At 40.7% G+C, this 22,223-nt stretch overlaps 1 protein-coding gene and 1 long non-coding RNA gene across 2 annotated transcripts in view; one reads left to right on the top strand and one right to left on the bottom strand.

Annotated features, from left to right (window-relative positions):
- LOC126419248 (protein TEX261) overlaps positions 1-20,592 on the bottom strand; it is a 66,511-nt gene extending 45,919 nt beyond the window's left edge. The window contains exons 1-2 of the mRNA XM_050086407.1: positions 20,381-20,592; positions 5,260-5,339 (exon numbers count right to left, since the gene is read on the bottom strand). Of these exons, the coding sequence (XP_049942364.1) occupies positions 5,260-5,339; positions 20,381-20,450 (150 nt within the window). The 5' untranslated portion in view covers positions 20,451-20,592. The remainder of the gene's footprint in view (positions 1-5,259; positions 5,340-20,380) is intronic.
- Positions 20,593-21,160: 568 nt separating this feature from the next.
- On the top strand, positions 21,161-21,930 carry LOC126459847 (uncharacterized). Its single transcript, XR_007585931.1, has 3 exons — positions 21,161-21,288; positions 21,447-21,553; positions 21,728-21,930. It is a non-coding gene; the product is annotated as an uncharacterized LOC126459847 (long non-coding RNA).
- The last annotated feature ends 293 nt before the right edge of the window (positions 21,931-22,223 follow it).

Raw genomic sequence — 22,223 nt, forward strand, 5'->3', positions numbered from 1 at the left:
TTTTCATAATCTGCCACCACAAAACCACTCCTTTTAATACATTTACACGCAGTTTTTTCGAAATTTTCCCAAATTTCTCCACCCTTTAACGTGTTTTGGCGGAAACAGAACCACCTAACCTTTGTGCACATCGTTGTTTACCAACCCAAGTTCACCAGAGGATCAACATAGCTCAGCTTTAACCAACACTTTTTCGACTTTTTTCACACCAGACCTCCAGTTGCTTTCTAGTTCACCTTTATCTCTCCCCATATATTTTTATTTTCATTTTCATTTCAGCTTCATGTTACACTTTCCACCTTCTAATACCATGTCACCCTCACAGCTTCCCCACAAAGATCCCATTAAGTTTTATTTACATTCCCTCCACAAACATGCCTTCGCCCTAGCCAGATTACGCTCCCATTACATTTACTCAGGCTTGTCTGACATTTGGCATTACCCCCAAAGGACTCACACTTAAAGTTCCCATCTCTGGCTGTAACCCTTCTTTCCATCAGTCCCTATACCAGTTCCAAACTGAACAATCCATTGCCCTCACCCACCTAATCCTTCACCTACACATCAACTCAGCCAATGAACATACCCGTCAACTCCTATCCTTAATAAAAGTCCTCAATCTCTCCTCTCCCACATCCACACCGGCTGTTCAGAGCACCCTCCTACAGGCCAACCGCAAATTAGAACAGCATGCCACCCTCCACCCCAAAAAACTATCCAATCTCCTGGTTTCCCACCTCCGGAAAGGCAACTCACTCACCCTTCACAACCTTTCCAGCAAACCTCAACTTCCTCTCATTGCACACAGACCCAGTCTCTCCCATCTACTCAATCTCCCACTTCCAGCTCCACTCCCCCCAAAACATCAAAATTCCAATCAACACAATCTGGAACCACAACACCCTAATTCAGTAGTTAACCTTTCCTCCAAACCTCTCTCCCAATCCGAAACCTCTGTCCTATCCAAAGGCCTCACCTTCAGCCCTACTCCCAGATTCAACCAAACAGCCCTCGTCAAAGATTTACTGTCCTACACTCGTACTCTCTGCTGGAAATATCACTTTGCCATGAAGAAAAATGATCCTAATCCTACTCCTAATGATCCAACTCCCCAAGACACTATCCAAATTGAATCCTGCCTGGAACAGTTCTGTCCTCCGTCACAGCGGGACCCACCTCCTCTTCCTCAAAATCACCCTCTCCAAACCTACTAGGAATTTCTCACTTCCAGCCTTGCCTCTCAATCCTACTTAAAAAACCTTAATCCTACTCCCAACATCACCACTGCTGAAGCCCAGGCTATCCGTGATCTGAAGGCTGACCGATCCATCGTTATTCTTCCGGCGGACAAGGGTTCCACGACCGTGGTACATGATCGTCGGGAGTATGTGGCTGAGGGACTGCGTCAGCTGTCAGACAACACTACACACAAAGTTTGCCAAGATAATCCCATTCCTGATGTCCAGGTGGAGCTTCAAGGAATCCTCAGAGCCTTAGGCCCCCTACAAAACCTTTCACCTGACTCCATCAACCTCCTGACCCCACCGACACCCCACACCCCTACCTTCTACCTACTTCCTAAAATTCACAAACCCAATCATCCCGGCCGCCCCATTATAGCTGGTTACCAAGCCCCCACAGAACGTATCTCTGCCTACGTAGATCGACACCTTCAACCCATTACATGCAGTCTCCCATCCTTCATCAAAGACACCAACCACTTTCTCGAACGCCTGGAATCCTTACCCAATCTGTTACCCCCGGAAACCATCCTTGTAAACATTGATGCCACTTCCTTATACACAAATATTCCGCACGTCCAGGGCCTTGCTGTGATGGAGCACTTCCTTTCACGCCGATCACCTGCCACCCTACCTAAAACCTCTTTCCTCATTACCCTAGCCAGCTTCATCCTAACTCACAATTTCTTCACTTTCGAAGGCCAGACATACCAACAATTAAAGGGAACAGCCATGGGTACCAGGATGGCCCCCTCGTACGCCAACCTATTTATGGGTCACTTAGAGGAAGCCTTCTTGGTTACCCAGGCCTGCCAACCCAAAGTTTGGCACAGATTTATTGATGACATCTTCATGATCTGGACTCACAGTGAAGAAGAACTCCAGAATTTCCTCTCCAACCTCAACTCCTTTGGTTCCATCAGATTCACCTGGTCCTACTCCAAATCCCATGCCACTTTCCTTGACGTTGACCTCCATCTGTCCAATGACCAGCTTCACACATCCGTCCACATCAAACCCACCAACAAGCAACAGTACCTCCATTATGACAGCTGCCACCCATTCCACATCAAACGGTCCCTTCCCTACAGCCTAGGTCTTCGTGGCAAACGAATCTGCTCCATTCTGTTTTCCATTCTTTTGTATGTTGTTCTTTTCAGCAACTTGGATGCATGAATTGTTAATATGATCGAGCAACAGTTCTCATATGTATCTACTCTTTCTATCTTCAGAATTGTGTAGATGCTATTTTTCTGAAAGTCTGATGGTATGTTGCCTGTCTCTAGATTCTACACTCCAACTTTGGTTGCCACTTCTTCCAATGATTTTAGAAATTCTGATGGAATGTTACCTATCCTTTCTGCCTTATTCAATCTCAAGTCTTCCAAAGCTCTTTTAAATTCTGACTAATACTGGACCCCCTACCTCTTCTGTATCCACACCAATATCTTCTATCATGTCATAAGACAATTCCTCCCCCTCACAGAGGCCTTCAATTTTGTCATCACTTTGCTGATGGATTGCATGATAGTAGAATATCTTCCCTTTGCGGTGGCCCACAGTCATATAGAAGCTTTTGAAAGACATTTTCGCCGTCTGACTGTTAATTGTTCATTTATTTCGCATGGTTTTTATTTCTGGTTTGTTGCCATTCTTAAGTGTATGTTAAGGCCAGACTTATTTTAATATTTTAACATGTAGTTCAGAATGGCTAAAAAGCCGAAATCATGATTGTGCGAAATGAATGAACAATTAACAGTCAAATGGTGGAAATCTCTTTCAAAAATAAATAAAAATAATAATTAAAAATTGCTGGAATATGTCCACCTTCTTTTGATTTTGTGATCTGATATGGAGGTTTCCAGAATTCAAACCTGTTTCCAAGTGCTCAATTTTTGCAACATTCAATGTGAGTCTAACACTTCATACCATGCCTGCACAGGCTGCTTCAATTCCCGTGACAAGCAGCAATCGTGGCAGTGAGCGGCATCAGTGTGGAACCAGGTCAAAGATACGTTCTGTGGCAGGTCTGATGTGATTGTGTCTGCAATCAAGATGAGCAGCAGTGACACTGAGGAACCTTGGTTCATACCACCTGTCACTGTGAAGCTGATGTCTAGGCCACATGGACAACACAAGTAGTTTACTGTTTTCTTTACAACATTTTAACCCAGAGAACAAGATGAATAGCCAATCTGTTGTCACAGAGAATATATCAAAACAGATGGTGTGGAACATGCCAAAATGCTTCTTCATCTCTAGGAAAGCCATTTGCAAGGGTATGTATTCCTCTTTAATGTTTTTCATTGACTTGAAAGACTGAGAAAGTAGCATGAAATCATGGGGATCTGGGGGATGGTGCAGATGCAACTGCTGGCAATTCTTCAAAATATGTAATCAGCAATAGAGGAAGTGGATGGCAACCCATAGTCTTATGGTAGTTAAATACATTAAATGAGAGGTACTGGCACATTGAAACTTTTAATGTGGCTGTGTGAAATGCCAGACAACAAGACAGTTGCCTGGAAAATGCATGTGTTCATGCCCTGGTCTTGCACACAATTTTACTATTCCTGGATGTCTCCCCTCTTTATATTCAGAATATACCATATTCCAAAATCAGTAAAAATGCATTCGTTCATGAATACCTTTATTACCAAGGTTTATGTTGAAAATCTCCCTTACAAAAAGCAGTACCCAATATCCTACCAAACATTCTCCAAATTGAATCTGCACTCTGATCAGGTGACCTCTCTGTTAATGTGAACTAACCTGTTTCTAGTCTCCCAAGTCTGTGCTGTTGCCATGGCTATGTTTTATTCTTCTTTTCTGCTCACATGATAGTATTACCAGTAGTACCATCAGTGGAATTAATCGTCTGACGCTATTTCCATTCTTGACCAACTGTATGCTTAACGTTCTTATTTCCTCTCCCGCCCCCCCCCCCTTTCCCTCTGACTGCTGGAAAAAAAACAACATTTACATCTTCTGAATACTTATCTTAGATTCTGATTTCTCTGACCAAACAAGCGACCTTCAAATTTTAAGTGTCATTTTGTTGGTTATTTTTATTTTCTGCTTTGTTCACTAAATTTTGATCTTGAGTAGCTTGTAACCCACTACCATCTTCCCACTAAACTCTGTTGCCTCTCATTCCATTTTTCAGTACTTGCAACTAAGCCACTTATATGTCTTCTCTATCCCTTTGCTTATTTTTCTCCACAAGCAGAAACTAACTGTTCTGGCATTTCACGATTTCCTGCCTACAGCTGCTACTGTCGGCTGTATAATGACTTACAGCATGTCATGTTAGCTTGGTTTTCTTATGAACTATTGTTCTACTGAAGACTTCAAGGCCTGATTAGCACTGTGTTAAACACCCCACCTTCCATATTGTGTTCATTTTCGCTTAAATAGCAAAACATCATAGTTAGGCAATTCCAGAGTTGCAAGTGTTTTCCCCATTCATTTATTACCTTTCTCCATTAAGTATTGCACTTACAAGACTGATTACTTGTTTGATTATACAATTATAGATGCAGTATGACTACAGTAACAATTAGCTAATTTATTCATGTTAATGTTGGATACGATCCATGGCTGTCGATTGAATTGCTTGAATAAATAGAGCAGCCAGTCACTTTTTTTTATAATGCAGTAATCAGCTACATGGTGAATACTGTGCTGTACCAGTGAGGCTTGAAGTGTTGGTGCTATGCACGTAGAAGTGGGAAAAAGGAGCCAAAAATTACAGGACAAAAGACAGCCGAAGAATTCAAAATGCAGTCAATAAAAATGGTGTACTCACAAAGATATAAATTTATTATGCTAATTTAAGATCATTGAGAGCCCAAAATGTGTCTTCACATAAATAGAACTATGGTAAAAGTGGCTTATGGCTCTATTTCTTCTAGTAATAAAACAATAATAACTTAAAAATGCTAATTAAAAAAAATCAACAAACATACTTTGTAGGTGTAGTGTTAATGTTATGAGGTAATATCAAATTTTGACTTACAATTATCATCCACCAAATTACTTTTTTTGATGCGACGGTATATTCTTCCACAAGTTCCGCTAGATAATACAGTCCAGCAGCTGTAAAAATGAGATGTGATACATATTTCCTAATTTTCTACATACGTTCAAAATTTCACAGCCCTCATATTCATGAGAACATATTTTGTACGTTATAGTGTACACACATAACAACACAAAAACAACAATGCTGGACACAGAGAACAATTTATGTGAATACACTTACAAGCGAACAATTTATGTGAATACACTTACAAGAAGTTTACATTCATACAGCCTATATAGGCGACAGAGTTCAGCTAAGTGAGAATTGTAGCTGTGTCCTGAATGTGCAGCATAGTACCAGTTCTGGAGACAACACAAGCAGCTGACTGATTACATCCACTATCAGGCACCATATGAAGTGAAACCTTCCACTGCAACCACCATCTGTCTGGGCCTTCTCTTAACAGGCACCAGTAGGGTTCATCAACAGACAGTGTAAGGAACTTCTTAATATAGTGTTTCAATTGGGGTTTTGTTTGCTACAGTGGAGAACACTATTATGCAACAGCCCGAACTAAGATTTACTAGCTCTTCAAACAGCAAGGACACTGTGTAACATTTTTTCTGTGGTGTTCCTAGGCATAATACCACTAGAACAGACAAAGGGAGAATGGTGGTCAATGAAAGAATTTGATGAGTGACAACTATCTGTAATAGTTTCAAGGGTGACTCACCTGGCACATAACATTTCACAATGAAAATGATTGGTTCCAGTGGAAGCAGAACCTGTGTTTAATAGTGTAACAGTCCCACAAACAAGTTAGATGTAAAATAAGATGGACTGGGGACAACTTTCTGACAATCTTCAAGAGACGCAGGAAAAAAAGTAGGGGTGTGTGGCAGCAGGTCTTGTGGACTACAGTAGCAAAAATTTTGTTTTGGGCATGACAAAGAACAGCTTGAAGTCTTAGCATTAGTTTACACGTGTGCAAATTTCTGTTTCTGAGCTTCAGCCAAAGTTCTAAGTTGCAGGAGTCAAAGCAAATGAAGAACATGGTATGCAGCCAAAGAGAAGGCAATGAGGAAGTAATTAGTCACAGGATAACTCTTCAATATATAACAGATATAGCTGCCTTTTCAATGGATTGCAAGAAAAATGACGAGAACCTTAACTTCATCTACATAATCTGGAGTTCAACACTGTGATCAGTTAGGAAAAAAGTGATAACCAAACTGACAAACAGAAATCTAGATGAATTGACAAGGATTTAAGCCCCACTTCTTCCTAACAGAAAACCACGTTCTTGGCTGTTGTACAGTTTTGCTCAGCACCAGTACATCTTGGAGAGGCACAAATATTGAATACATGTAACATGTCATCAGCATGAGAAAACTTTATTTCACTCCTAAGGTTATCTAGTTGGAAAAATGGGTTCACAACTTTTTAAAATTTGAAGCTAAAAGCTCCTAATACTGGCAGCTCCAACATTCAGAGAATAGGGGGAGGAGGATGAAAGAGTTTTTAGGTGCTCAAAATATGTCACTCGTCTTACAACAAAATGACAGTGGCACACACTTACATACATACGCAAGCATGGACATGCACGCACATACAGACAATAAGGTGGGTTATGGAGTACACATGAAGACCAACTGCTCCTTCCATCACATAACTGAATGTGTTTTCTAGAATTATTACATATACCTTGTTCCAATCCTGTAACTACTTGTAAATCTCAGGGGGCTTAAGATTCGATGTGTGTTTTTTTCCCATTAGCCGAGCTATCAGCCTTGTTCCAGTTTATTTAGTTTCAGCATGCTAGAAGCAGTAGTTCTTGGACTCCCTTCAACACGTATCATCACGTTAGCCACACCTTTTTCCTGTTATATTATCCAACTATTTCATATTTACATTTCTAATTTACTGGACTTAAAATAAAAAGTTCAGAGGCTATTTTGCTTCTTTTTTTCCTTTTAGAACACAAGGAATGTCACATAATGTGAAGCCCAGTTTAAAGCTGTACACCATTAAATGTGAGCAACTTCTTCATCCGGCATGGTACTAATATCAAGGGACCAAGCACTGAAGGGCCATTTTTTGATTTTCACTGATGGATGAACGCAAGACTCAGATTTGTGCTTTGACTTCTTTTGGGCTGTTTCAATGAAAAACTTCCCTGTACATTAAAAACAGGCAGCATCCAAAATAAAAATCTTTCTCACACTTTATGAATATCTCTCTCATCTTTTCCTGGTGTGTGTCCTTAGAATTGATTTGCTTGGTAACTCATCTACTACACCCTCCTCCACTGTCAGAGAAATGAGTCTCAAGTTCCAAAAGCAAGCATTACTGCATCACCAATTTCAATAACTAATTCAGCATGGTGACAGAAAAAACTGCACCTGCTAATAACCAAGAAAGTACAGATACATTATATTCATTCTGCAGACACTATTTACTTCACTGGCAGACAATAGTTCCAATAATTTAACCCCATGGAGATTCCACAAATATTCAATCTGTGGGCTGTTTCTAGATCTATCTAAACCATTTGATCTCATGTGATATGATCAGTCACAGTCTGCTGCTTAGGAAAGTGCAAAGAAGTTTTCCTACAACTGACTTAAGTCACACCTTTCTAGCATGCAACACATGGTAGAAATATGCCAATAAAATAAGATCAAACAGTGGAAAATCCAAGATGGAATGTAACAATATTATGAAAAGGAAAGATACTGGTCATCATATAGCGGAGATGCTGAGTCGCAGACAGGGACAACAGAAAGACTGCTATGCAATCCTAAATACCTGGAACCCATAACACACATTTAAACTCTTGCCCTGCAGGAACTTGAGCAACATGCACAATGCCACCTCATAAAGTTCTCCACCCTGCTCAAGTCCTATTCCTGCCTTGGAGTACCACTGTCCACCACCTCTACAACAACCTCCAAACTTCCCCCACGTCCCCTCATATCTGACAAACCCTGTCTTGCAGACCTACTACACTTACCCCACCCTCCAAAACTCCCTCCCACCAACGCACAGAATCCAGAACCTAAACAGACCCGTAACACAGTAATGAACCTTTCCTCCAGAAGCCTTAGTCCCACAGAAAATCAGCCCATTCCAAAGACCTCACCTTTTGCCCCTCTCCCAAATTCAATCATGCACACCTTGTCATAGAGCTTCTCTCCTTCTCCCAGTCCCTACAGTGGAAATTCTTTTTTGCCACCAGCCCTACCAATCAGACTCAACCAAACACCAATACTGATCACTGCCTAACTCATTTCAGTCCTCCATCCAACCATGATCCACCCCCTCTGCCCCCAAACTACTTCCTGTTAACTTTCCAGAATTTCTTAAACCCGAACCTTGCCTCACCATCATTCCCCAAATCCCTCAACATGCAAACCATCCTTACATCCACAGAAAGAACCTCAGTCCATCATCTAAAAACTGATCTCGGCCTTATAATCCTACCTGCTGACAGAGGCTGGTAACAACACAGCATGTTGTTATCAATGGAGAGACGTCTACAGACGTTAAAGTAACCTCTGGCGTGCCACAGGGGAGTGTTATGGGACCATTGCTTTTCACAATATATATAAATGACTTAGTAGATAGTGTCGGAAGTTCCATGCGGCTTTTCGCGGATGATGCTGTAGTATACAGAGAAGTTGCTGCATTAGAAAATTGTAGCGAAATACAGGAAGATCTGCAGCGGATAGGCACTTGGTGCAGGGAGTGGCAACTGACCCTTAACATAGACAAATGTAATGTATTGCGAATACATAGAAAGAAGGATCCCTTATTGTATGATTATATGATAGCGGAACAAACACTGGTAGCAGTTACTTCTGTAAAATATCTGGGAGTATGCGTACGGAACGATTTGAAGTGGAATGATCATATAAAACTAATTGTTGGTAAGGCGGGTACCAGGTTGAGATTCATTGGGAGAGTGCTTAGAAAATGTAGTCCATCAACAAAGGAGGTGGCTTACAAAACACTCGTTCGACCTATACTTGAGTATTGCTCATCAGTGTGGGATCCGTACCAGGTCGGGTTGACGGAGGAGATAGAGAAGATCCAAAGAAGAGCGGCGCGTTTCGTCACTGGGTTATTTGGTAACCATGATAGCGTTACGGAGATGTTTAATAAACTCAAGTGGCAGACTCCGCAAGAGAGGCACTCTGCATCGCGGTGTAGCTTGCTCGCCAGGTTTCGAGAGGGTGCGTTTCTGGATGAGGTATCGAATATATTGCTTCCCCCTACTTATACTTCCCGAGGAGATCACGAATGTAAAATTAGAGAGATTAGAACGCGCACGGAGGCTTTCAGACAGTCGTTCTTCCCGCGAACCATACGCGACTGGAACAGGAAAGGGAGGTAATGACAGTGGCACGTAAAGTGCCCTCCGCCACACACCGTTGGGTGGCTTGCGGAGTATCGATGTAGATGTAGATGTAGGCACCATCACTGCTGTTTCGAACCGCAGGGATTACCTGGGAGGACTCTGCCAGCTGTTGCACCTACAAACCTTGCCACAGTGACCCTACTCCAGAAACCCAGCAGGATCTCCAGCCTCTCCTCAAATCCTTAGGACCATCCCAGAACCTCTCCCTGGAGTCCATCTGTCTGCTCACCCTTACCACTCCCCACACTCCTACCTTCTACATGCTTCCTAAACCTCATAAACCTAACCACCCCTGACACCCTATTGGGTCTGGTTACTGTGCCCCACTGAGAGAATCTCTGTTCTCATAGACCAACACCTTCAACCTATTACCCAGAACCTACCCTCCTATATAAAAAATACCAACCACCTCCTCCATCGGCTCTCCACAGTTCCTGTCCCTTTACCACAGGGTGCCCTGCTCGTCATTACTGATGCCATCTCCCTCTACACTAACATTCCTAATGCCCGGGGCCTTACTGCTATTGAATACTACCTTTCCCAACACCCAATGGATTCCAAACCAACAATCTCCTTCCCAGTCACCATGACCAACTACATTCTCACCCACACCTACTTCTCCTTTGAAGGCAATACCTACAAACAGATCCGGTGTACAGCCATTGGCACCCGCATGGCACCATCCTATGCCAACCTTTTCATGGGCCATCTAGAGGAATCCTTCCTAAACACCCAGAATCCTAACCCCCCCCCCCCCTCCACCTGGTTAGAAATTCATTGATGACATCTTTGCGATCTGGATTGAGAGAGAGGACACCCTATCCACATTCCTCCAAAACCTAAAAAACTTCTCCCCCATTTGGTTCACCTGGTCCTACTCAACCCAACAAGCCACCTTCCCAGATGTTGAACTCCACCTCAAAAATGGCTACATCGGCACCTCCGTCCACATCAAACCTACTAACTACCAGCAATACCTCTATTTTGACAGCTGCCACCCATTCTATACCAAGCCCACCCACCTGCAGTCGTCGCATCTGCAATGACGAGCGGTCCCTCTCGAGACATACTGTGGGTCTCACTGAAGCATTCAGACAGTAATTGTCCTCCCAACCTTTTACACAATCAAATAGCCCGTCCCCTAGCGTTCCAGTCTCCCACCACCTCCCAAGTACCACCATCCAGTCCAGACAGAGGAACATTCCACTTGTAATTCAGCACCACCAAGGTTTCGACTACCTCTCGTCGCGCCCTGCAATGAGAAATGTCCTGCCCACTATCCTTCCCACCCCTCCCACAGTGGTATTCCGCCATCCACTAAACCTACACAATACAGGGTGTTTAAAAAAGAATATACGTATTACAAAGTATTATTTTGTCCAAACTATCGATCACTGCGCCTCGGCTCGGCTATTGGAGAAACAAATACATAGTTTCATTTATATTAATAGCCACTAGATGCCAGTTGTCTTCTGTCTTGCTTGGTAATTGTCATATATTTAAAACGGCTACTCTGCAGCAGAAATCATTTTGTGTTCTCAAGTTTGCAAAGTGCAATTCCGTGATTACAGTGCAAAGATGTTTCGGGCTGAAGTACCAAATTGATCCTACAAATGGGTGGAACATTTGCAGATGGTATCGACAGTTTCTAGATACAGAATGTGTATCTAAAGGAAAAAGTCCTGGCCGTCCTACGTTCATGAAGAAAATGTTCCACAAATTCAAACTGCTTTCCAACATAGTCCTGCAGAACCAACTCATCGTGCCAGTCGGGAGTTAGAACTACCTACAACAACACTTTGGCGCGTTTTGAGGCGTCAGTTGGTTATGTTTCAAGCTCTGCATCCTGATGACAAATGCAAATGTGTGGCATTTTGTAATGAGATTCTTGATGCTACTGACAATGGTAACATCTTTGCACAACACATTGTGTTCAGTGATGAAGCGACTTTTCACATTGGTGGTCAGGTAAGCAAACACAATGTTCGAATTTGGGGCCTACAGAACCCATATGCAGTCATTGAACATGTATGAGATCCACCCAAAGTCAATGTGTTTTGTGCGATATCCCGATCATCTGTTTACGGCCCATTCTTCTTTGATGGCAACATGGTTAACGGTCGGCAGTATCTTGCTATGTTACAAAACAGGTCGTTTCTGAGGCAGTACGAAGACAACTTCATTTTTCAACAAGATGGGGCACTCTCTCACTGGAGGTGCCAAGTGCGTGAATATCTGAACGAAACTCTACCGAACCATTGGATTTGTCATCAAGGAGCTGGCAACTTAGCATGTCTCAGATGGTCTCCACAGTCACCGGATTTGACACCCTCTGACTTCTTCCTGTAGGGTTTCGTCAAAGACAACGTTTATGTACCACCACTCCCACAGAACCTGGAAGAGTTGAAGAACCGGATCCGTATTGCCATAACACTAGTGACGAAGGACTTGCTTGCCCGAGTATGGGAGGTATTTGAGTTTCGATGTCATATTGTTCATGTCGCTGATGGAGGACATATTGAACATCGGTAATCTGAACTTGAGAGGTTTTCAAATATGTGTGTAAAGTTTCATATTCGTATGTCTTAAAGTTTAATAAATATATGAATTTGAAATACGTATATTCTTTTTGAAACACCTTGTATACTAGTCCACCCTTACACAACCCCTGCTCCCAACGCCTTACCTCGTGGCTCATACCCTTGTAATAGACCTAGATGCAAGGATCTGTCCCATACATCCTCCCACCACCACCTACACCACTTCAGTCACAAACATCACCTATCCCATCAAAGGCAGGGCTACTTGTTAAACCAGTCATGTGATCTACAAGCTAAGCTGCAACCACTGCGCTGCATTCTATGTGGGCATGACAACCAACAGGAGATCTGTCTGCATGAAAGGCCACTGACAAACAGTGGCCAAGAAACAAGTGGACCACCCTGTTACTGAGCATGCTTCCAAACATGACATCCTTCATCTCAATGACTGCTTTACAGCCTGCACCATATCGACCCTTCGCACTAACACCAGCTGTTCTGAATTGCACAGGTTGGAACTTTTCCTGCAATACCTCCTACGTTCCTGTAACCCTCCTGGCCTCAACCTTCGTCAGTCACTGTCCTCACCCATCCAGCCCCTTCCCTGTCCCCATTCCAGCACTAGACAGCCATCATTCCACCATCACACCCTGTCTTTTTAATTCTCTCCTTTTCTGCTAGTCCCCCCCCCCCACCCTCCCCTTTCCACCTCTCCCCTGCCCTCCGTCTAACCTACAGCACTAGACTGTCTGGCACCCCTACCATACTATACCCCTCATCCCCACCCCAGCCTCCTCCTAACCCCCACCCAGTCGCCACTCCCATCATGCACTGGTGCTGCTGCTGGCAGTGTGGTTTCAGTTGCCTGAGACTGGGGTCACGTGCATGAGTTGCATTTGTGTGCGCGTGCCTGTGTGTGTGTGTGTGTGTGTGTGTGTGTGTGTGTGTGTGTGAGTTCTATTTTTGACAAAGGCCTTACTACCCGAAAGCCTATTTATTTGTTACAGTCTTTTTGTTGTGCCTATCTGCGACTCAGCATCTCAAGAAAATAAGAATTACTTTTCAGGATACTGGAAAGTTAATTATGGAGCACCTCATTGCCCTCTGTTGGGCCTTTGGTTATTCTCACTTTTTATAAATGATTTACATACGACTTGAAAGCAGCAGAACCACTGTTGTTCACACCATCTTCTTGCCAAAGTGTAAAGATATTGCAAATGTAACCCTGTTTGTGTGTGTGTGTGTGTGTGTGTGTGTGTGTGTGTGTGTGTGTGTGTGTGTGTGTGTGTGTGTGTGGCATGGGGGGGGGGGGGGGGGGATTGCTATCTCCTCACCCTGCTGGTGAGGTTGGGTCACCAATATACTAGGCAAATGAATCACTGTAAATGGAAGCAAAGAATATATTAGGCATGTGTCCCTAGAACAGAAAGGCAAATAAGGTGTGGCAAGTACAGCCGGAATGAAGAACATACAATTGAGTTTGAGAACACAAAGTTACTGTGCCAAGCCAGCACTTACTAGGATGGCAAAATAAAAGAATCGATAAACATTAGGATCCATTGATCAACAGAGACTAGGGTTATTAACTCAGTTTGGCGTGGGATACTGTATAAGCATCTATCCACTTCTAGTGTGTCCAACAGTGGACAGCACAAGATGGATCATGAATGCCCATGCACAGACTGAAAGCAGCCTCCTACTCTGGCACAACCTCACAAGACTTTGGCACCTATACCAAGAGGAAATGGTATTTTCACCTCTTGTATAACATCTGTAATATCTCAAGTTGGTAAGACACTTGTTGAAATGTTGTGGTTTTTAATACTCAACTGAAAAAAAAAATAAAAATAAAAAGTTTGCTGCAATCTGGCTGAAAATCAATGAGCTTGTCATCAACATGACTCATTGAAGAAATACCGCTAAGTCTTTAAACTGATTTGTTGGGATACTTCACAACTTTGCTAAGAAGGCAATGTAGAAAATAAAATTCTAATGTGGAGTACTAATCTGGTGCCCTCCTTGCTTGGGTAGAGCCATCTTTTCATAACAGAAAGCAGAGGGGTCACAACAATAACCAGGAAAGGAATGAAACTTAACTCACAGTGAGAAAAAATAAATGTGAAGTCTCAAAAAAATTCTGTAATGTGGTCACTCCTCTTCTGAACCTAAATAAATAACCACCAATGCCTTTAAAGTATGTTCGAAAACTAATGTTTGCCGATGACAACTATATTAATTAATGGCCCAAATTGAACCATATCAAACCCAATATATATTACAACTGAGTGGGTCTACAAGTGGGTCAGGAAATGGGAAATCAAAAAATAGTCTTGTTATCAATATACCAAATTTTGATAATTTTTTGTACATTTGTAGTAGCAGTGTTTGCATGAAATATCATAAATTAAAAAAAAAATTTGACCTTTCATTATTTTACTAATAAATTTTTAAAACTTCCAAATTACGCAATGGTTGTTACATTGAACCACCAAATCTTCAAGGCTGTATGATTTACAGACCTAAATTTTGTAAAATTTTATCCAGTTTCTAGTAAGCTTTCAAAGTACTTGCTATTTGATGAAGCAATGCTGAATTTAAAATTTATGTAAGTCACGTGCTTGCCAAATATCATGACGCTATGCTATTCCAGTGGGAACATGTTAAAATAAATTTTATTTTGCTGATAAGTGCAACATCTTGTGCATAGTCTGTAGTCCTTTGAACTTATTACCAATTTTACTGCAATCCTTCCACGTCTAAAATCAAACAAGGAGCTCAAATCATTATTAATTTTTATTCAGTGGCAGTCAATATATTACTTTATTAGAATCACACACTTAACTTCAGATACAGCTTTCCCATGTTAACTTTGAAAATATTTTAGCATACACCATAATAACAAATCATCAATTAAGACTATGAATAATTTAGTTAATTATGCCTTTATTTTACCATTAAATTAATGTACCCAATATAATTAATCAAACAATGGTGCAGCTGTTATGATTTAACAATGCTTTATTTCAGTACAATGAGCAACATTTTATTATCTTCACCAAGTAAGACATTATAGCTATCCAATGACAGTCCTATTAATTTAAGCTGATATATTGCAGTTTTCTCTTAAATAACATAACCTAGTTCTCCCAAGCAATAATACCATATTATTGATGTAACAATATGTTCATTTCTAGTATAATCCTACATCTACATCTTCCACAACTCTTCATCTGATAATCTTTACATTCTTCCATGGCAGTAATATAATTTAGTATACAAATTAAGACTTTTTTCGGAACGGCCGTTTATCAAGTTTTCCTGGTTACGGAAAAGAAAGAAGCAGTCCACGATGATGCATAAATTAAAGGTTTACTTCTCATTTTTATCTCTGGACAGACAAGCCACCCACAAGTTACTGTCATAGGCACAAGCAACACGTACTGCAATTTGTTCGAAAACGTGCTATCTGCATCTGGACTCACTTGAATTTTATGAACCCCAAAATCCTTAAAATCAGAAACAATTCTTGCTGTACCTGTGGCAATGCTCATAGGAATAAATGCATGTTACTGCCAAGTCCCTGTGACTGCTATGGCTTCATAAAATCTTTTTGCCAAACTCTTTTTCATATGCTGCCTGTTCATAATCTGTCACAAACAAAAAAGTGACTGAGGGCATGCTTAGGGCCAACCGAAGTTTGCATAACACATGTCTGCTATGACCCATGATATAAATGTGTTGTGTTGTGTGACATCAAGAAGGCGTGGCATATTTGAAATGGATCACATTTGTAGAGGGTGTATTGATGTTAAGTGGTGGTGCACTCTAGTGTGTGATATTTATCTTTCTAAATTGTTTGTGATATCAGTGACTCACTGCACTCCTTGAGTGCTGTTTGCGAGAATAATATCGGAGGGGTTTGTGGCAGTTTGTTAGAGAGTTATTTTGATGTTGATAGTTCATTCTTGGGTGTGGAATTATTGGTGCAGTGTGTTGTTTATGGTACGAGATTTCAATTTATGTCTCATTTCTTATTAGTTGTGGATAACAAATTTGATGGGTAGGTCTCTGCATGCTCGAATTGTTGACCATAATTAAATTCCTGCAGTTATTAAGTTTAACTGTCAATTACTTGAAGCGTTACATTTGTGCAGAAGGTATGAAACTGACCAAAGATTGAGAAGTCTACACTGGCCATTGGGGAGATTGTGTTAATGGCACATTTTTGCTATCAATAGATGTGGGTGTCAGCTGACTTTTGTTGGCAAATATATTTTTATGATTTCATTGTAGTATATACGATACAGAGTGTGTGTGGCGGGTGGGGGTTAAGCGTGTGTTTCTTGCATATTGAATACAGTGTTGATGACATTTTCTTATGTATTTTTGAGTTAGGTTGTTAGTTGCTAGTAATTGCTTTGGAATGTGATTGGTAGGTATTGTGGAATTTGTTTTACCTACATTAGTTATGTTAGGCTTTATGGTACCTTGGGCTTTGTTTTAGCTACATACGTCAAGTGAAATATTAGATACTGGAATTATTGACTTTTGTGTGGCTTTGTGGAATCATGGATTTCATTTAGCTTCATAGGTCAAGTGAAATTTAGGATACCAGGTTTTACAGCTATGTGTGGGTTCACGGTATTGTGGACTTCATCTCAGCTAGAAAGGTCATGTGTGAAATATCTGATAAGAGTTTCTGCTTCATTTTTGGGTTAGTATTTGTTTTGGTATGTCTCCATTGTTACAACTGTCATATACTTACTATGTCCCTGCCCAAAACTCCCTATATCCCTCCAGTTGTCTTGACAGTTTCATATTCTGCGATTAATTTTTTTTAAATTAATTGTATTTGTTCATGTGTCTAGCGAGTGCCATCATGGTTGCCATACTGAAACCGAGTGTCCGCCCCCTTGATGACGCAGTGTGTCAAAGCCAGCAGATGATACCACAATCTTCGATTTTGCCCATATTTCCTTTTCCCCATTCAAACAATTGGAAGGAAGCTAATATTGCATTTCCACAACTGATTATTATGAATGTTTAAGAGACCGAGCGAGGTGGCGCAGTGGTTAGACACTGGACTCGCATTCGGGAGGACGACGGTTCAATCCCGCGTCCGGCCATCCAGATTAAGGTTTTCCGTGATTTCCCTAAATCACTCCAGGCAAATGCCGGGATGGTTCCTCTGACAAGGGCACGGCCGACTTCCTTCCCCATCCTTCCCGAATCCGATGAGACCGATGACCACGCTGTCTGGTCTCCTTCCCCAAACCAACCAACCAACCAATGTTTAAGAAAACAACCTCAACTGTTATTTTAGGTGCATTTATTTAACCGGTAACAAAGTGGCCAAAATGTATGAGTGCTATGAATTAAAGTGTTTAACAACCCAACAAAAAACTGAAAGGCACATGTTGGATTATACACTTCGTGGTTGCCACTTGTTGCATTCCAGCATGTGCTTTTATTGCCCTATTAAGCATTTCAAATCATCACAACAGCAGTTTTCTGCCAAACCCCCTGAGCATGCTTAATGAGTTACACATGTATGCACCAACTTGCTCTCATTTGCCACACCAGTGCTTTGCTAGTTTTTTCTAAACATTTCATCTCCAATGAAGTGAATTACTGTCAATAGATGTGAATGTTTTTGTTTCGTTATATATTTGTAATATAAATTTCCTGCTGTTCTTTCAATATGCCTCATTTGGAATGCCAACATGAAACTTGCCACACACTGACAGTGTACAACTAAAAAGGAAAATAATTCTAAATTTAAAAAATTGGCAAAACTTAGAATTTTAATGAATTTTGTCAAATAGAACACATTTCAATGCTTTTAATAAACTGAATAAAATGGTATGCATTTCACCTCTGTGTGCAAAATAGTTAGGGATATGGTCAGTTTAAGATTTCAAAATGTGGCAGAAATTGCACACTTTTAGAAAATTCACAAACTAATAATTCAGAAATATACTGTCCAAAAAATCTTAATTTGGATTTTAGCTTTTTTTGAAAGTTGGAAAAAATTATGAAATCCTAAATCATCACACTTCACATTTTTTTTAATTTTTTTTTATTGGTTGACTTCAATTGGAATGAACTGATTGGTTTACAAGGAACAGTGTAGGGTCTGGTCTCACAAAGATTTGTACTATACTGTTTCAGACAAATACAGATGACCAGTTGGCACCAGAAATAAAGATCAGTTGTCACATATTACATTTCAGTAAATGTCATGCGTGAAGTACCCTAGCAGCTACATGAGTAAGAAGCTAAATCAGAGACAACACAATCAGTGCGGAAGAAACCTCTGAACTGAGAAAAAGTGTGGAAGGGGGTGAGGTTTCTTTGTGCATGGTGGTAGAGAAAAGGTAAATACTTTCCATGTTGTCATGTCATACAAAGTGCATGCAACATTGAATAAAATAGCATCAGCAGCAAAGTATAACCAAGTCACACTCTACAGGAGAGCATTTATTGCCTCCTCTGTTACTCACAGTAAGGCACCTAGTGAAGGACTAAGTCTCATTCGTTGCCAGAGGCTACTGGAGAGTGGCCATGCAAACAGTTCAAAACTGAGATGCCTTCCGATGTGATGCACACTATTTGACACCTACACTCTTGTCACTTAAGAAATTAGACCCTTAAAGCAGTAAAGGAGTTTTGCTATTTGGGGAGCAAAATAACTGATGATGGTCAAAGTAGAGAGGATATAAAATGTAGACTGGCAATGGCAAGGAAAGCGTTTCTGAAGAAGAGAAATTTGTTAACATCGGATATAGATCTAAGTGTCAGGAAGTCGTTTCTGAAAGTATTCGTATGGAGTGTAGCCATGTATGGAAGTGAAACATGAACGATAAATAGTTCAGACAAGAAGAGAATAAAAGCTTTTGAAATGCGGTGCTACAGAAGAATGCTGAAGATTAGATGGGTAGATCACATAACTAATGAGGAGCTACTGAATAGGATTGGGGAGAAGAGGAGTTTGCGGCACAACTTGACTAGAAGAAGGGATCGGTTGGTAGGACATGTTCTGAGGCATCAAGGGATCACCAATTTAGTTTTGGAAGGCAGCATAGAGGGCAAAAATCGTAGAGGGAGACCAAGAGACAAATGAACTAAGCAGATTCGGAAGGATGTAGGCTGCAGTACGTACTTGGAGATGAAGAAGCTTGCACAGGATAGAGTAGCATGGAGAGCTGCATCAAACCAGTCTAAGGACTGAAGACCACAACAACAACAACAACAACAACAACAACAACACAGTCTTGTCACTGTATTTTTCAAAATAAACAGGGAAATCAGTTAAGAAAGTTTTTCTTCTTGAAGTACCTATCACTTTGTGCACTACTTGAACACTAGAATACTTAACATACTCTCACTCTGTCATTTTATGGAATTATCTTCAGAAGCAGTATTAAATGAACCGAAGCCTGTAATAAGAGCACCAAGTAAAATTAATAACTCCACATCATAGACTTCGAAATTCTTTCCAGCACATTGGCAGTGTAGTGCTACTTGATGCTAACAACAAAACATCAGTTATACTTAATCTGTGATTTACATACCAACAATACGAGGAACAAAGATAATTTCGAATTTGGATTTTTGTCTCCGCTTCAGAATGAAGGTCCATACTCCAGTGTGAAGGCCTCCAGGAAGAGGGACGGGGAAGAGATGTTAATAATGGAAACATAAGGGTTTAATGTACACGCTGGATGGCGGTAGGTAGAATTGGAGACCCATTCGTTCCGAATTCAAACTCACCATTTTAACCACTACAGAACTTCGTCCGGTGTATTACATGAATTTTCTATTAAACTACTAATAAATTATGTGTCAGGTAAATTGATTTCATTGTTAATGATGGCGTTGAAACATATGGGGAAATCTATTTTGGGAAGACGTAGCAAAAGCCACACAAAACATTAAGGAAACCAGGTAGTCAGAAGCCACAGCGGTCACGAAAAGTGGCATGGGCAGAAGTGTCCCTTCCACTCCATCTATTACAGGAAACCTAGGAATGTCGGACCACTACGCTCCGCATCTCTACTAGAAGTAAACTCTCTTATTAACATTATGTGAGTGCTTACTTAACAGTTTTAGTATTATGAAAGCAACTCCAACAAATAAACAGTTCTTCACTTACCAACAGCCACAGTCACAAAGCACACTTGCACCAACAAAGCAAACCAACTCAATAAATAAAAAAACCACATTGTTAGTACACCTATATCAATGACATTATGATACACGAGAACGAATATGCATTTCGCTTTTCACTACAACTTTCCTAAACTTATCGATTTCTCTTTGGTTATGTTTATAGTCATGTTGACAAAATACTATCTGCACCAAAGTTGTTCCACAGCTGGCAGGGTTACAGTTGTACCAACATTCCATACCTGATGTTGTCTGCAGGCGCTAAGACAGTTATCTGGTGCCAATTAACTTAGTATTTATTGCAGTGCACGTTACTGATCCATTTAGACATTTGTATAATTTCATTAGAAGTGTTTTATAATACTAAGTATATACAGAGCATCTCAGGAAACTTCCACCTCTTCGTTAAAAATCTGGAAGCTCCGTTGTCCTATCTCACTGATAAAAAAATGAAATAGTGGTTGTTGGTGATTTTAATGTGAATTTATTGCAAAGTTATGTCAGTCTACAATTATTGCCATCAGTAAAATGTCACTCAATTTAGTTCCTACCGTGAACTTCGCATCACAGGTTTGTATGTACTCTGAGACTGGTACTGGCAACGAGTTTTAACTCGTTGGGTACTGATAACTTTGTAGTAGTGATGGGCTACACTGCGATTTTCCGATATCAGTGATTTCTGTGAATGCTACTTTTCAGTATCTGTTATTCTTAACTGCGATTAGTCGCAGTTAAGAGTCGCAGTTAAGGAACCTAAGTCGCGTATCCCTCCGCCACTGTTATTTCTGCTACTTCCGCGATTTCTGCGACTTCTGCTACTTCTGCGACGTACTACCGTATGAAAAAGTTACATCTGTCCACACAGAAAATTGCATCTCAACAAACCTGTCATTGGTAAGTATGTTTTACGTTTATTCTTCCGTTGGCTTTAATTTTGTATTAAAGAAACAACTGTGAAAATATTAATAGTGTAATTAATATGTAAGTAGCCGCACAGTACCATAATAGTTCCTGTTTAGAAAATGAATTCTAACATATTGTTATGTTCATAGGTACCTGAACTACATTTCAGTCACTCAGTAAAGTGATAATTCAAAATATCATTGTCAACAGAGCTGAAGAAATTGCCAGTCTTTAGACCGTTTTCGTCAGACGAGAGGTTAGTTTCTAAGCGTTTTGATGGACTTAATTACTTCAGTGAGATCGTTCTTGCGAATGTGATATAGCAAATATTAGCAAATGTGATATAGCAAATATTAGCAATCTACTCTGTCAATTATATTGCTAGTAAAGTGACAGCAAAAATTGTTTAATAATCCTTGTGTTTTTGCAGACGCGGTTCTGACTGATTACTGGTTGCTGTACATATCTATCCACATCAAGGCTGTTGAGAGAGACTCGTGAAGATTCAAGACAGCTCTTAGAGGATTTGCAGTTTAAAAGTGAAATAATTATGAAATAAGTGTGTGACTGATTAAAGTGTTTTATTGAAGTTGTTGTGCGATTTAAAGGAATAATAAATGTTAAATACATTGAGTGAATAATAAAAATCTCATTTTCCACATGTTAAGCCGTCCTATACCCGTAATTTTCCGCCACTTATTTATTGGTAAACACTTGTTGGATACCGAGGTGCCGCCCCCCACCCCCCTTTCTCCACAATCTTGGTGTGACACTGACCTGTAACATATCCCAAAGTCTACAATATGCATTTTGAGGCTGTTGATATGAAAGTGGGAAGTACAGATCTTCCAGTTAAATCAGGAATAGCTTAAGTGCATTACTTGAAAGTGACACAGGAAAAGCTTACTTATGTAGGTGGTAGTAGT

Source organism: Schistocerca serialis, chromosome 1 (genome assembly GCF_023864345.2).
Source record: "Schistocerca serialis cubense isolate TAMUIC-IGC-003099 chromosome 1, iqSchSeri2.2, whole genome shotgun sequence".
Classification (NCBI taxonomy): domain Eukaryota; kingdom Metazoa; phylum Arthropoda; class Insecta; order Orthoptera; family Acrididae; genus Schistocerca; species Schistocerca serialis.